This window comes from Vicia villosa, unplaced genomic scaffold, assembly GCF_029867415.1.
Source record: "Vicia villosa cultivar HV-30 ecotype Madison, WI unplaced genomic scaffold, Vvil1.0 ctg.001377F_1_1, whole genome shotgun sequence".
NCBI classification, from domain to species: Eukaryota; Viridiplantae; Streptophyta; class Magnoliopsida; order Fabales; family Fabaceae; genus Vicia; species Vicia villosa.
In genome coordinates, this window is record NW_026705600.1 from 183,171 (window position 1) to 198,174 (window position 15,004).

The following is a 15,004-nucleotide window of genomic DNA, read 5'->3' on the forward strand; positions in this document are numbered from 1 at the left end:
GCAATGTAGTGAGCTTTGATGAAGATGAAGATTCTGAGCTTCGAATAGAACAGTGTTTCAGCAAGTTAATCTTCACAGAAATTGTGTAAGTTCGTTAAGAATTGGTAACCTTGCTTCTCATCAGAACTTCATATATATAGGCGTTGGAGAAGATGACCGTTGAGTGCATTTAATGCTTTGCGTGTTCCGTACAGCATCGCATTTAATGTTATACGCTTTTGTCAACTACCTCGAGCCTTGTTCACGCTGTGTCTACTGACGTTGCCTTTAATAGCTTCTAACGTTCCTTTTGTCAGTCAGCGTAGCCTGCCACTTGTACTTCCTTCTGATCTGATGTTTGTGAATACAACGTTTGAATATCATCAGAGTCAAACAGCTTGGTGCAAAGCATCTTCTGATCTTCTGACCTTGAAGTGCTTCTGTGCGTGATACCATCAGAACTTCAGTGCTTCTGATCTCATGTTCTTCTGATGCTTCCATAGACCCATGTTCTGATTCTGCTTCGACCATCTTCTGATGTCTTGCCAGACCATGTTCTGATGTTGCATGCTGAACCCTTGAGAGACAAAGCTTCTGAGCGCTGAATTATGCATACTCTTTATATATTTCCTGAAAAGGAAATTGCATTGGATTAGAGTACCATATTATCTTAAGCAAAATTCATATTATTGTTATCATCAAAACTAAGATAATTGATCAGAACAAATCTTGTTCTAACAATTCGTTGCTAACTTCCTAGAGCAACCCCAAACTTATGCTTTTCCAATCAACTAGGGACTAAAAATTTATGCCTACCTATAATGAGGGTGTAAAGATTTAATTTTACAAGTCAATGGCTATATAATATGGCTATGTCACTGAAAGAAATGTTTTAGGCTCAAAGGGATTAAACAATGGATATTTTCATATTGCAATAGGATGGCTTAAAAAGGCTCAGAGTTTTCACAAACAACATCCTCAGTGTGTATTTATCAGATCAATGACTCAAAATCAGAAAAGATGCCCAATCTAGAAAATGAGTAATGCATGGATACTCTCATAAGAAGGAAAATCAAGCCATGAATTTTTTTGGCTCAAACCTTACTAGGTGAGGCATCTGGAAATTGAGTACAAGTAGTCGATTTCCCTTTTCTTCATCTACTGTCAATTTGCAAGGGAACTTCACTGTTGATCTCTTTCATTCTTTTTCTAGTGAATTTTTCTTTTCTTTTTCATGATGACACTAGTAAGGTAGCAAATTAAAACTGAAAGAAACAACAAAACAAAATAAGTTAATTAATTAAAGCAAGGAGAAATATAAAGGGAATAGCTTTCATGAGTGATATCTAGTAATCTTCCTTGGATCATATTCAAAAAGGGAAATAACTGAAATAAACTAAAACTAAAAAATTGAAAATGATGGGTTGCCTCCCATTAAATGCTTGTTTAATCTCACTGGCTTGAATATATTGTCTAAGGCTCTACGAGCATCGGAGAAGCCTTCTTCGATGCTTTTTCACTTCTTTCATAAGACCTCAACTTTATTCCTTTCACCACAAAGGTGGGCACATCGCTTGTATCAATCGATTCAAATTCTCCACCTGCAAAAACTCCATTCATAATAAAAGGACTAGAAGTTCAAGCCTTCCACTTACCTCGCAATCCTTTGGCCTGCCTGAAATTTTGTTCTTACCATTTTGTTTCATTGAAGCTTTTTTGGTTTTTCTTTCACCATGCTTACTTGGTAGCACTGAGGATTTTTCAAGTGGTGCTTCAACTCTTCAAACATGTTGAAGACAAAATTTTCTTTGTTAAATATTATTACCGATTCTCCCAGTGCCACATCAATGAGAGCTTTACCTGTTGCTAAGAACGATCTTCTTAATAGTAATGGTGTTTTCAAATCCTCAAGCATGTCAATAATTACATAATCAGATGGAAACAATATCCCATCAACTCTAACCAGGACATCTTCTAACACTCCATATGGATACGGGATCGAACAATTAACTAGAATCAAGGTCATATGTATTGGCTTTGGTTTGCCACACTTTAAGTTCCTCATCATGGATAATGGCATCAGATTGATACTAGTTCCTAAGTCACATAATTCATGATTAATTGTTAGTGAACCAATTGGACAAGGAATACTAAATCTTTCTAGATCAGTGAGTTTTGGTGGAAGCTTCCTTTGGCAGATTGCTCTACACTCTTCTGCCAAAGCGATGTTTTCATCATGTTTCAAATTTCTCTTTCTTGATATGAGCTTTTTCATAAATGTTTCATAAACACGCATCTGCTAGAGGGCTTCACAAAACAAAAGGTTGACTTGTATGTTGTTCAATATTTCCATAAACTGACTCACTTCCTTTTTGGGTGTCTTTTTCAAAATCGGGTAAGATGGTTTGATGTAGTCAGATAGCTCAAAGTTTGGCTCAGTTAAATCTATTTCTTGGTTCTTCGGAAGAGTGGATTCTTATCAATTAATCGGTTAAGGGTGTACCTTTTTTCCTCATCTTAACACTTATGCTCACTTTTTCCTCCCTCATAATTTTTCTCAACCTCCTCCTCAACTACCACTTATTTTTTCCTCTCTTTACCATTCAGAGGTCCGGAAGACACCACTAGATTTCTTAACTTGATGGCTTTACATGTTTTTCTTCAAGTTATCTACGATATTACCTACAAATCCCCCGCTTAAGCTGCCATTTGACAAGACAATTGACCGACATGTATCTTTGAATTTTTTATGGATGCATCAGTGTTCTTGTTCATTAAACCTGATTTTGTGCCATCTCTTGCTGAAACTTTGTCATGTCTTCTTGGCCTTATTTACTTTTGTGAAACTCTCTGCATTGGACTTCATGAAATTTTGTGATGCTTTTTCAAGAGGTTAGGGCTTGCGATGAGGTGCTTGTTAAACACCTTGATTAGAGTTTAAAGTCAGATTATTACTCCCTTGAAGTTCAGATGATCTTTCTAACCTGGATTGTAAGTGTTGGAATAAGGATTATTCTTCTGAAAATTAGCATAATGAACTTCTGCTCTCTCAAGCTCGATGGAACAATTACCATTGGCCCATTATACTCCACAGAAAATACAATGAAGTACCTGAACATGCCTCACATTAACTTGAGCTATTTGGGTTTTGTCGCGGCCGGTCGAAAATACCTGAGCGCTCGCGCGCTCGAAATATAAATAGAGTCGCCACCAAATTTTATTTATTCCAAAAGGAAAGGGAAAATATGGATAAAATCCACAAAGATAAAATGAAATGGATAAGATGGTCATCGCAACAAAATTAGGGTTCGGGAGTCGGTTATGCGAAGGGAAGGTATTAACACCCCTTGAAGGATAGAAAAACACTTAGAAAGGGGGGGTTTGAATAAGTGTAGTCTAAAAACTTGAATGATAAAAACAATTTGCACAGTTATTTTTATCCTGGTTCGTTGTTAACTAAACTACTCCAGTCCACCCCCACAGAGTGATTTACCTCACCTGAGGATTTAATCCACTAATCGCAACAGATTACAATGGTTTTCCACTTAGCCCACGACTAAGTCTTCTAGAGTATCCTGATCACAACCTGATCACTCCAGGAACAAATGCTTAGACACAAGCTAAGACTTTCTTAGAGTATCCTGACCACCACGTGATCACTCTAAATACAACTGCTTAGACACAAGCTAAGACTTCCTAGAGTATCCTGATCAACACTTGATCACTCTAGTTACTTACAAATTAATGTAATCAATTCTAAGAGTATTACAATGCTTCTGAAAAGCTATAATCACAACAGTGATATTTCTCTTAATGTTTAAGCTTAATCTCACTAATATATTACAACAGCAATGTAGTGAGCTTTGATGAAGATGAAGTTTCTGAGCTTTGAGTTGAACAGCGTTTCAGCAAGTTTTTCAGAATAAGTTCGTTCAGAAATTGGTAACCTTGCTTTTCATCAGAACTTCATATTTATAGGCACTTGAGAAGATGACCGTTGGGAGCATTTAATGCTTTGCGTATTCCGTACAGCATTGCATTTAATGTTTCACTCTTTTGTCAACTACCTCGAGCCTTGTTCACGCTGTGTCTACTGACGTTGCCTTTAATAGCTTCTAACGTTCCTTTTGTCAGTCAGCATAGCCTGCCATCTTGTACTTGCTTCTGATCTAATGTTTGTGTATACGACGTTTGAATATCATCAGAGTCAAACAGCTTGGTGCATAGCATCTTCTTGTCTTCTGACCTTGAAGTGCTTCTGAGCGTGATACCATGAGAACTTCAGTGCTTCTGCTTCTGATCTCAAGTTCTTCTGATGCTTCCATAGACCCATGTTCTGATTCTGCTTGACCATCTTCTGATGTCTTGCCAGACCATGTTCTGATGTTGCATGCTGAACCTTCTGAGTCAAAGCTTCTGAGCGCTGATTTGTGCATACTCTTTATATATTTCCTGAAAAGGGAATTGCAGTGTATTAGAGTACCACATTATCTCACACAAAATTCATATCCTTGTTATCATCAAAACTAAGAATATTGATCAGAACAAATCTTGTTCTAACAATCTCCCCTTTTTGATGATTACAAAAACATATATAAATGATATGAATTTGCGATCAGAAAGAGCAGACGGCTAAAGACAATTACACAGCTAAAACATAAGCATGTGAATATGTCTCCCCCTGAGATTAACAATCTCCCCCTGAGATGAATAATCTCCCCCTGAAATTAATACTAGAAGAATTTTATAAATAAAAGACTTCCCTGAGTATTTCAGTAGAGACGTTCACATATGCTTGATCTTCAGAACATTCACAGCTTCTGATTCCTGCTTCCATCGGACAGCTTCAGAACTTGAATTTCTTTGATCTTTAGAACATTCACAGCTTCTGATTCCTGCTTCCATCGGACAGCTTCAGAACTTGAATTTCTTTGATCTTCAGAACATTCACAGCTTCTGATTCTTGCTTCCATTAGGACAGCTTCAGAGCTTGAATTTCTTCTTACATCACTTCATGCTAGATTGTATCAGAACATTGTTGAATGTACCAGAGCATCATCAGAGCATCTCTACATCCTGAAATGTTACAGAACAACGCTAAACGACAAAAGTCAGCATGAATGAGTCAGAACATAGAATATGTTTCAGAACACATAATATGTATCAGAGCCATATAAAATGTATTAGAACAAATAGACATAATGTTTCAGATCATATTCTATCAGAATATCTGAACATTCTTCCTTCTTGATTCTTGCTTCTGATTCTGAAGCTTCATAGCACTCAGCTTGCTTCAAGAATCCAAGAGCTTGATTCATCTTGTTGAGCTTGATTCATCTTGTTGCTTCTTATGTTGATCTTTAAAGAGGATTTTCAATTCCTGCAACAACACAACTTAAAGCATAGAACTTTGCAAGTTCTGTTAGTAATGTGGGGCCTTTTTACCCGGTAACTGATAATATTAATCAGATCATTTATCATATATTTTCTCCCCCTTTTTTGTCACAACATCAAAAAGAATATAAAAGATTCAGATGTAGAAAACGTCAAGGGAAAGAAACCGAATAATTTTTCATTGATTAAACAAACAGGATTACAAAAGATGTATGCAGAATAAGCAGATGCAACAAACAAAGAAAACTACAAGGACCAAAGACTAAGACCCTAGCCTAGACAAAATATGCGCCAGTATGTCATGAATCCTGTCAGTGCTTGCAGTTTGCCTTGCCATGAAGGAGCGAAACTCAGCATTGGTTGCTTCTTGCGTGTCCAAACGAGAAGGTTCACCAGATGAAGAAGCGCCAGAACTTCTGCCAACAGGGACAGCAATCTCAGCAGGGCGATCTTCTGGAAGGTCTTTAGCTGCTGCACCTTCCATCTCAACATCTGAGTCTGACTCAGAAGCAGCCTCAGCATATTTTGGTTCGGGCAACTCAGAAGCTCCAACTTCCAACGCCTGAAGAATAGCTGCTAGGTTTGTTGGAGGAGTTGGACCAGCAACTTCTGCAGGATAAACCACTTCTGGAAAGACCATGTGAGGAGCGCTTTCAGAAGGGTTCATTCTGAACCAATTGAACAGCCATTGAAAATCTCCAGTCAGCACTGGATACCTTGGTCTCCATACCACGATGTCTCTGCAGGGATTTCCTTCTTCCATCTCATCTGCAGGTATCCTTTCTTCAAGAACTCTTTTGTTCCTGATGAGATGGTGATAACTGCTTTCACCAACTTCCAAGAGAAGACCACGAGCACCAGGTGCTTTAGTCATGATCCTTCTCTGGACATCCGTAGCCCTAACCCGAAAATCCTGGCGAAAGGCTTCCCAGAGGTTGCAGGTAGCATACTCATCTAGATGATTAAGGTGAGCAGCACCCAGAATCTCCAACCAGCTATTTACATCTGAGTGTAAAAGCTCTAGATAAGCATGAGTGGTAGGTGTAGGAGGGTTGACAGTGAATCTGGAGTCAGGAAACACAAAACTGTAGGGGTTAGGTGTTCTGGTGGGAAAAGGGTGTGAGATCGGTAAGGAGATATCTATGAGATGGGCTGAGGGGGAAGGGATATCAGATGGTGAAGATGGTGGTTCCAGAGAGGTGAATGAAGAGGAAGAGGTGGTGGAGGTCTGTGAGGAGGGAGGTGATTGAGGGATACCTTCAAGGGGTTGATACACACGTCTAGAGTAGTTTCCAGACATCATAGCTTCAAAGGGATTCACCTTGAGAGGATCGTAGGTGATCCTTACCCTTTTTGGTTTGTTTTCAGGTTGATCAGTTGCCTTTCTCTTTTGTTTGTGATCAGTTTCTTGATTTGATAAGCTTGACGAAGGATTCATGGTGACTTTGCAGATAGAGAAAATCGCTAGGGTTTATGATATGAATGCAAAGAGAGAGAGAGAGAGAGAGAGAGAGAGAGCGAAAAGAAACTGAATGCAAGAGAGAGAAATATAAGAGGGAAATGAAACGTTTGAAGAGTATAAAAAGAAAAAGAAATAAACTGAAATGATGAATGACATTTAATGTTACGTGACATGAGGAGAGAGACTTATGACAAATGAAGTGATTAGCACATTTACCTAAGTAGGCGTCCCCTCAACTGCACGCATGCTTGTCCAGAAATAGTGAACACGTGTTTACCATCTGGAAAGCCAGTTACAGCTGTTTTACTTTTAAAGAGATTCTGAGTCAACTTAGACAATGAAACGTTAGTAATAATAGAATCACTACTTCTAATTGATTACAATCAGAACTTCTTATAAAAAAGTCCAATCACATTTCAGAAGATACTCATACATAAGATCTTCTCATCTTCTCATTTTGGGCACAAGTCCATACTGATATTCTTCAGAATGAACTTAAACATATCTTCAGAAGGGGTTTTGTAAAGATATCAGCCCATTGATGGTCTGTATCCATAAAGTTTAAAGATATAACACCCTTCTGAACATAGTCCCTTATGAAATGATGTTTAATCTCAATATGTTTAGCTTTTGAATGTAAGATAGGATTCTTAGATAAACATATAGCAGAAGTATTATCACAGAAAATAGGAATGTTACTCTCATATATCTGATAATCTTCTAGCTGACTTCTCATCCAGAGCATTTGTGTGCTACAACCAGCAGCAGCAACATATTCTGCTTCTGTTGTTGAGAGGGCAATAATAGCTTGCTTCTTGCTGTACCATGAGATCAGATGACTTCCAAGAAATTGACAACTCCCAGAAGTGCTCTTTCTTTCAAATTCAGCCTGCATAGACTCAACAAACTCCTTTCCAAGTGTAGCATTAGATGTTCCAAAGATGATATCATCAACATATATTTGACATATTAAAATATCCTTTTTAAAGATTTTACAAAAGAGAGTAGTGTCCATTTTTCCTCTAGTGAAACCATTTTCCAGAAGGAAAGAACTTAAACGTTCATACCAAGCTCTAGGAGCTTGCTTCAATCCGTATAATGATTTCTTTAATTTAAAAACATGATTTGGAGACTTGGAGTCTTCAAAACCAGGAGGTTGATGGACATAAACTTCTTCATCTATATAACCATTTAAGAAGGCACTCTTGACATCCATCTGATAAAGAGTGATGTTATGTTGAGTGGCAAAAGAAATTAATAGACGAATAGATTCTAACCTGGCCACTGGTGCAAAGGTTTCTGTGTAGTCAATCCCTTCTTGCTGACTATAACCTTGAGCAACCAGTCTGGCTTTGTTTCTTACCACTTCTCCCTTCTCGCTTAGCTTGTTTCTGAATACCCACTTAGTGTCGATGATGTTAAATCTTTTTGGTCTAGGAACCAAGTCCCATACATCATTCCTTGTAAACTGATTGAGTTCTTCTTGCATGGCAATTATCCAGTCTGGATCTTCTAGAGCTTGATCAACAGAAGTTGGCTCGATCAAAGAAACAAGACCTAATTGACAGTCTGCATTGTTCTTAAGGAATGCCCTTGTTCTGATGGGATCGTCTTTCTTCCCAAGGATCACATCTTCTGAATGAGATGATGCAAGTTTGGGTAATCTTCTGACTGTTGGCTCTTCAGAAATCCTGAGATTATCTAAAGATGCAGCAACTTGATCTTCTGATCCATTGCTTCTGAGACTATCAGCTTCTGCAGCTTTGCTTCTTGGTTCTACTGCTTCTGATATATCAATATCAAAATCTGCAAAATTCTCAAACTGCTTTGGTTTTTCAAGACCAAGCTTATCATCAAACCTGATATTGATTGATTCTTCTACAATTAATGTTTCAGTATTGTATACTCTGTAGCCTTTAGAGCGTTCAGAATATCCAAGAAGGAAACACTTTTGTGCTTTAGAATCAAACTTACCATGATGATCTTTAGTATTCAGAATAAAACATACACATCCAAAAGGATGGAAATATGAAATGTTGGGCTTTCTGTTCTTCCACAATTCATAAGGAGTCTTATTTAGAATAGGTCTGATAGAGATTCTATTCTGAATATAACACGCAGTGTTTATTGCTTCTGCCCAGAAATGCTTAGCCATATTGGTTTCATTGATCATGGTTCTGGCTATTTCTTGTAGAGTCCTATTCTTTCGCTCTACAACTCCATTTTGCTGTGGAGTTCTAGGGCAAGAGAAATCATGGGCAATACCATTTTCTTTGAAGAACTCCTCAAAGAATCTGTTCTCAAATTCGCCACCATGATCACTTCTGACCTTTATGATTTTGCACTCCTTCTCAGATTGGATCTGAGTGCAGAATTCAAAGAACACTGAATGAGACTCATCCTTGTGTTTTAAGAACTTTACCCATGTCCAGCGGCTATAATCATCAACGATGACTAATCCATATTTCTTCCCTCTGACAGATGCTGTTTTGACTGGGCCAAACAAATCAATGTGCAAGAGTTCTAACGGCCTTGAGGTAGACACAACATTCTTAGACTTGAATGCAGGTTTGGAAAACTTACCCTTCTGACATGCTTCACAAAGAGCATCTGATTTGTATTTCAGATTTGGGAGTCCTCTGACCAGATTTAGTTTGTTAATCTGAGAAATCTTTCTCAAACTAGCATGTCCTAATCTTCTGTGCCAGACCCATTGCTCCTCAGAAACAGACATAAGGCATGTCACCTTCTGCTTCTCAAGATCTGAAAGATCAATCTTATAAATGTTGTTCTTTCTCTTGCCTGTAAATAGGATTGAGCCATCCTTCTGACTTACAGCCTTGCAAGACTTTTGATTGAAGATTATATCATAACCATTGTCACTTAATTGACTTATGGACAATAAGTTATGCGTTAATCCTTCTACAAGAAGTACATTAGATATGGAAGGAGAGTTACCAAGACTTATGGTTCCAGAGCCAATGATTTTGCCCTTCTGATCTCCTCCAAACTTGACTTCTCCACCTGGTTTAAGCACTAGGTCTTGGAATGTAGACCTTGTTCCTGTCATGTGTCGCGAGCACCCAGAGTCCAGGTACCATGACATTTTGCTTTTTGTCCTCTTTACCGCCAAGGATATCTGCAACAGAAATTATCTTCTCCTTAGGTACCCACAATTTCTTGGGTCCTTTCTTGTTAGTTCTCCTCAAGTTCTGATTGAACTTGGGTTTAGCAAAATATTTAACAGGAGGAACAACATGATATTCTTTAGGTTTGTCAGCATGATATTTCTTAGGATGTGTCACATGCTTCTTGGTGTGAACAGTGTTAAAGCTCTGTGCATGTGAAGTGAGCCTAATATCATGTGCATGGCCATATTTGAACTGATCATACAATGGCTTGTATGTGATCTTCAGATCATCAACAGGTTCAAATTTATGTGAGGTATCACCCTCATAGCCAAAACCAAACCTTCTATTTCCAGAAACACCATATATCATAGAAGCAAGATGACTTCTGCCAATACTTCTAGATAAGAACTTTCTGAAGCTCGAGTCATATTCTTTCAGAATATGATTCATGCTAGGAATGGATTTTTCTGTTTCAGAAGGAGATCCACTATCTTTGGATAGATTTAAAACTTTTTCCTTCAGTTCAGAATTTTCCAATTCTAGCTTCTTAGTTTCAAATTCAAACTGCTTTTTCAGCTTTTTGTATTTGATACTAAGACGAGCCTTGAGTTCCAGAAGTTCTGTTAAACTGGAAACTAACTCTTCTCTAGATAGTTCAGAAAATACCTCTTCAAAATCTGATTCTGATGTAGATTCTGATCCATCATCTTCTGTAGCCATCAGCGCGAAGTTGGCTTGCTCTCCTTCAGAGTCTGATTCTGATTCTGATTCAGAATCATCCCATGTTGCCATAAGACCTTTCTTCTTATGAAACTTCTTCTTGGGGTTCTCCTTCTGAAGTTTTGGACACTCGTTCTTGTAATGTCCAGGCTCATTGCACTCATAGCAGACAGCCTTCTTCTTGTCAGATCTTCTGTCACCAGAAGATTCTCCTCGTTCAAATCTCTTTGAACTTCTGAAGCCTCTGAACTTCCTTTGCTTGCTCTTCCAGAGTTGGTTTACCCTTCTGGAGATCATGGACAGTTCATCTTCTTCTTCAGATTCTGATTCTTCAGGATCTTCTTCTCTAGCCTGAAAAGCGTTAGTGCATTTTTTAACATTAGATTTTAATGCAATAGACTTACCATTCTTTTGAGGCTCGTTTGCGTCCAGCTCTATTTCATGGCTTCTCAAGGCACTGATAAGCTCTTCCAACGAAACTTCATTCAGATTCTTGGCAATCTTGAATGCAGTCAGCATTGGACCCCATCTTCTGGGTAAGCTTCTGATAATCTTCTTTACATGATCAGCCTTGGTGTAGCCTTTATCCAGAACTCTTAATCCAGCAGTTAGCGTTTGAAATCTTGAGAACATCTTCTCAATGTTTTCATCATCCTCCATCTTGAAGGCTTCATATCTCTGGATTAGAGCAAGAGCTTTAGTCTCCTTGACTTGAGCATTTCCCTCATGGGTCATTTTCAATGACTCATATATATCATAGGCTGTTTCCCTGTTAGATATCTTCTCATACTCAGTATGAGAGATAGCATTCAGCAAAACAGTTCTACATTTATGATGATTCTTGAAAAGCTTCTTCTGATCATCATTCATTTCTTGCCTTGTAAGCCTTACGCCACTAGCTTTCACTGGATGTTTGTAACCATCCATCAGAAGATCCCATAGTTCACCATCTAGACCAAGAAAGTAACTTTCCAGTTCATCTTTTCAGTATTCAAAGTTTTCACCATCAAATACTGGTGGTCTAGTATAACCATTGTTACCATTGTATTGCTCAGCAGAGCCAGATGTAGATGCAGGTGGGTCTGTTGGAATTTCACCAGCCATCTTTTACTGAAGCGTTTTTCTCTTCCTGAATCTTTTCTAAACACGGTTAAGTGCTTGCACCTTAGAACCGACGCTCTGATGCCAATTGAAGGATAGAAAAACACTTAGAAAGGGGGGGTTTGAATAAGTGTAGTCTAAAAACTTTAATGATAAAAACAATTTGCACAGTTATTTTTATCCTGGTTCGTTGTTAACTAAACTACTCCAGTCCACCCCCACGGAGTGATTTACCTCACCTGAGGATTTAATCCACTAATCGCAACAGATTACAATGGTTTTCCACTTAGCCCACGACTAAGTCTTCTAGAGTATCCTGATCACAACCTGATCACTCCAGGAACAAATGCTTAGACACAAGCTAAGACTTTCTTAGAGTATCCTGACCACCACGTGATCACTCTAAATAAAATTGCTTAGACACAAGCTAAGACTTCCTTGAGTATCCTGATCAACACTTGATCACTCTAGTTACTTACAAATTAATGTAATTAATTCTAAGAGTATTACAATGCTTCTGAAAATCTATAATCACAACAGTGATATTTCTCTTAATGTTTAAGCTTAATCTCACTAATATATTACAACAGCAATGTAGTGAGCTTTGATGAAGATGAAGTTTCTGAGCTTTGAGTTGAACAGCGTTTCAGCAAGTTTTTCAGAATAAGTTCGTTCAGAAATTGGTAACCTTGCTTCTCAACAGAACTTCATATTTATAGGCACTTGAGAAGATGACCGTTGGGAGCATTTAATGCTTTGCGTATTCCGTACAGCATTGCATTTAATGTTTCACTCTTTTGTCAACTACCTCGAGCCTTGTTCACGCTGTGTCTACTGACGTTGCCTTTAATAGCTTCTAACGTTCCTTTTGTCAGTCAGCGTAGCCTGCCATCTTGTACTTGCTTCTGATCTGATGTTTGTGTATACGACGTTTGAATATCATCAGAGTCAAACAGCTTGGTGCATAGCATCTTCTTGTCTTCTGACCCTGAAGTGCTTCTGAGCGTGATACCATGAGAACTTCAGTGTTTCTGCTTCTGATCTCAAGTTCTTCTGATGCTTCCATAGACCCATGTTCTGATTCTGCTTGACCATCTTCTGATGTCTTGCCAGACCATGTTCTGATGTTGCATGCTGAACCTTCTGAGTCAAAGCTTCTGAGCGCTGATTTGTGCATACTCTTTATATATTTCCTGAAAAGGGAATTGCAGTGTATTAGAGTACCACATTATCTCACACAAAATTCATATCCTTGTTATCATCAAAACTAAAAATATTGATCAGAACAAATCTTGTTCTAACACCCGTCACATCCATCGTACTTGATGGTACCCATTTAGTTAGTTTTGTGAATGAGTGTTAGCGTGATGTTTGCGTTATTTTGCTTATAAATTGAGAAAAGAGAAAAGAAAAGAGGTTTTTATTTTTTATTATTGTGAAGAAAAAGAAATGATTTTTATTATTATGCTCGCCAAGACATTTGTATCTTGTGCCTACGTATTCCCTCATGTAATGGGAAATTCAGAGCAATCGTAGTTCGGGCGAAGAACCACGAAAGTTTTTTGGTTGATTTTAGCGAGAGGTACTCGATTGCATTCAAATGGAGACAATACTACGCGCACATGGATAAGAGATCACTACAAGAATGGATAACTAAATCAAGAGTAAGATGAGATTTTGGCCATCATCGCATTCGAGTGGAAGATATTCGATCTTCACATGTGGAAGTACGTTCGCATTTGGAATTGACTAAATATCTCGTTTATGAAAAGAGATTTTTAAATGAAAAGGCCATAAGGCAAAAAGATTTGAATGAAACTGAAGTTGTTTTTTAAAGGAATGTTTAGCGAACATTTTGAGCATAGGTGTTCACCTAGCACGTTGTTCACCCAAGATATTCAAAAGGATGCGAGTCCAATTGTCACTTGTTATCCAAGTTGGTAAAAGAGGATATTTGCGAACGTTTAGTAAACATTTTGAGCATAGGTGTACACCTAGCAAGTTGTTTACCCAAGATATTCAAAAGGAAGCGAGTCGAATTGTCACTTGTTGTCCAAGTTGGTGAAAAAGATATTTGCGAACTTTTAGTAAAGGATTGAGCATAAGAGTTCTCCTAGCGCGTCTTTACCAAGGTATTCAAAAGGAAACGGGTCTGATTGTCACTTATTGTCCTTGTTTAATTAATGTGTTTTAATTCAAAAGATCAAAGATATTCAAGAGGTGTACTCTTGTCACTTGATCTCTTGTTTGATTAATGTGTTTTAATTCAAAAGATCAAAGATATTCAAGAGGTGTACTCTTGTCACTTGATCTCTTGGTTTGATTAATGTGTTTTAATTCAAAAGATCAAAGATATTCAAGAGGTGTACTCTTGTCACTTAATCTCTTGGTTTGATTAATGTGTTTTAATTCAAAAGATCAAAGATATTCAAGAGGTGTACTCTTGTCACTTGATCCTTGGTTTGATTAATGTGTTTTAATTCAAAAGATCAAAAATATTCAAGAGGTGTACTCCTCTTGTCACTTGATCTCTTGATTCGATTAAGAAAGGTTTAAAAAAAGTTTTGTTTAACGTGTTTTGATCCAAAAGATCAAGGTATTCAAGAGGTGTTCACTAATTGTCACTTGATCTGTCAATTTGATTTAAAAAAGGATTTTCGAAAAGAAGAAACTCGATGTTGGATCGAGAAATTATTTGAAATGACTTGGCGTTGACCAAAGTTTATTGATTTTTTGATTGAGATTAATCTAATATTTTTGGGATTTTAGTAAACAGAAGATAAAAGTCTAATTAAAAACATACTTTTGGATTTTTAATAGATTATAAATCTAAATTCTACACAAATTAAATTAACTAAGCAAAATAAAATATTTTGTATTTTTTTTAAAAAAAATCATTAAGAGAAAAATAAAAGTAGCAAGTATTAAAACCAATTATAAAAAAAAAAAAAAACTAATCAAATGGGCTGAAAAAAGAAATAAAGGGTTGTGCAAGAAGAAAATCGGTTGGGCTGATAAAGGGAGGCCCAAAATTAATTCAAACAAGCTCCAGGAAGGGTGCCAGTCCACCATAAGGGTGTGAAGATCATATGGGAGTAAGGCCCAGGATGATTAAGTGATTAAAAAAACAAATTTTTTAAGAAAGTCCTTGGGCCGGTTCAAGTAAGCCCCAAACGGTGAGAACCGAAAGAAAAAAAGAAACCTAAATCACTAAAAG

General features: G+C 37.5%; 1 protein-coding gene across 1 annotated transcript; it reads right to left on the bottom strand.

The window, feature by feature from the left end:
- Positions 1-1,681: 1,681 nt before the first annotated feature.
- Positions 1,682-2,275, bottom strand: LOC131634913 (uncharacterized). The gene has a single exon (XM_058905538.1). The coding sequence runs from the start codon at positions 2,273-2,275 to the stop codon at positions 1,682-1,684; it is 594 nt and encodes a 197-aa protein (XP_058761521.1).
- Between the last annotated feature and the right edge of the window lie 12,729 nt (positions 2,276-15,004).

Excerpts from the sequence above, each read along its gene's own strand:
- LOC131634913 (XM_058905538.1), bottom strand. The coding sequence starts at position 2,275 with ATGCGTGTTTATGAAACATTTATGAAAAAGCTCATATCAAGAAAGAGA.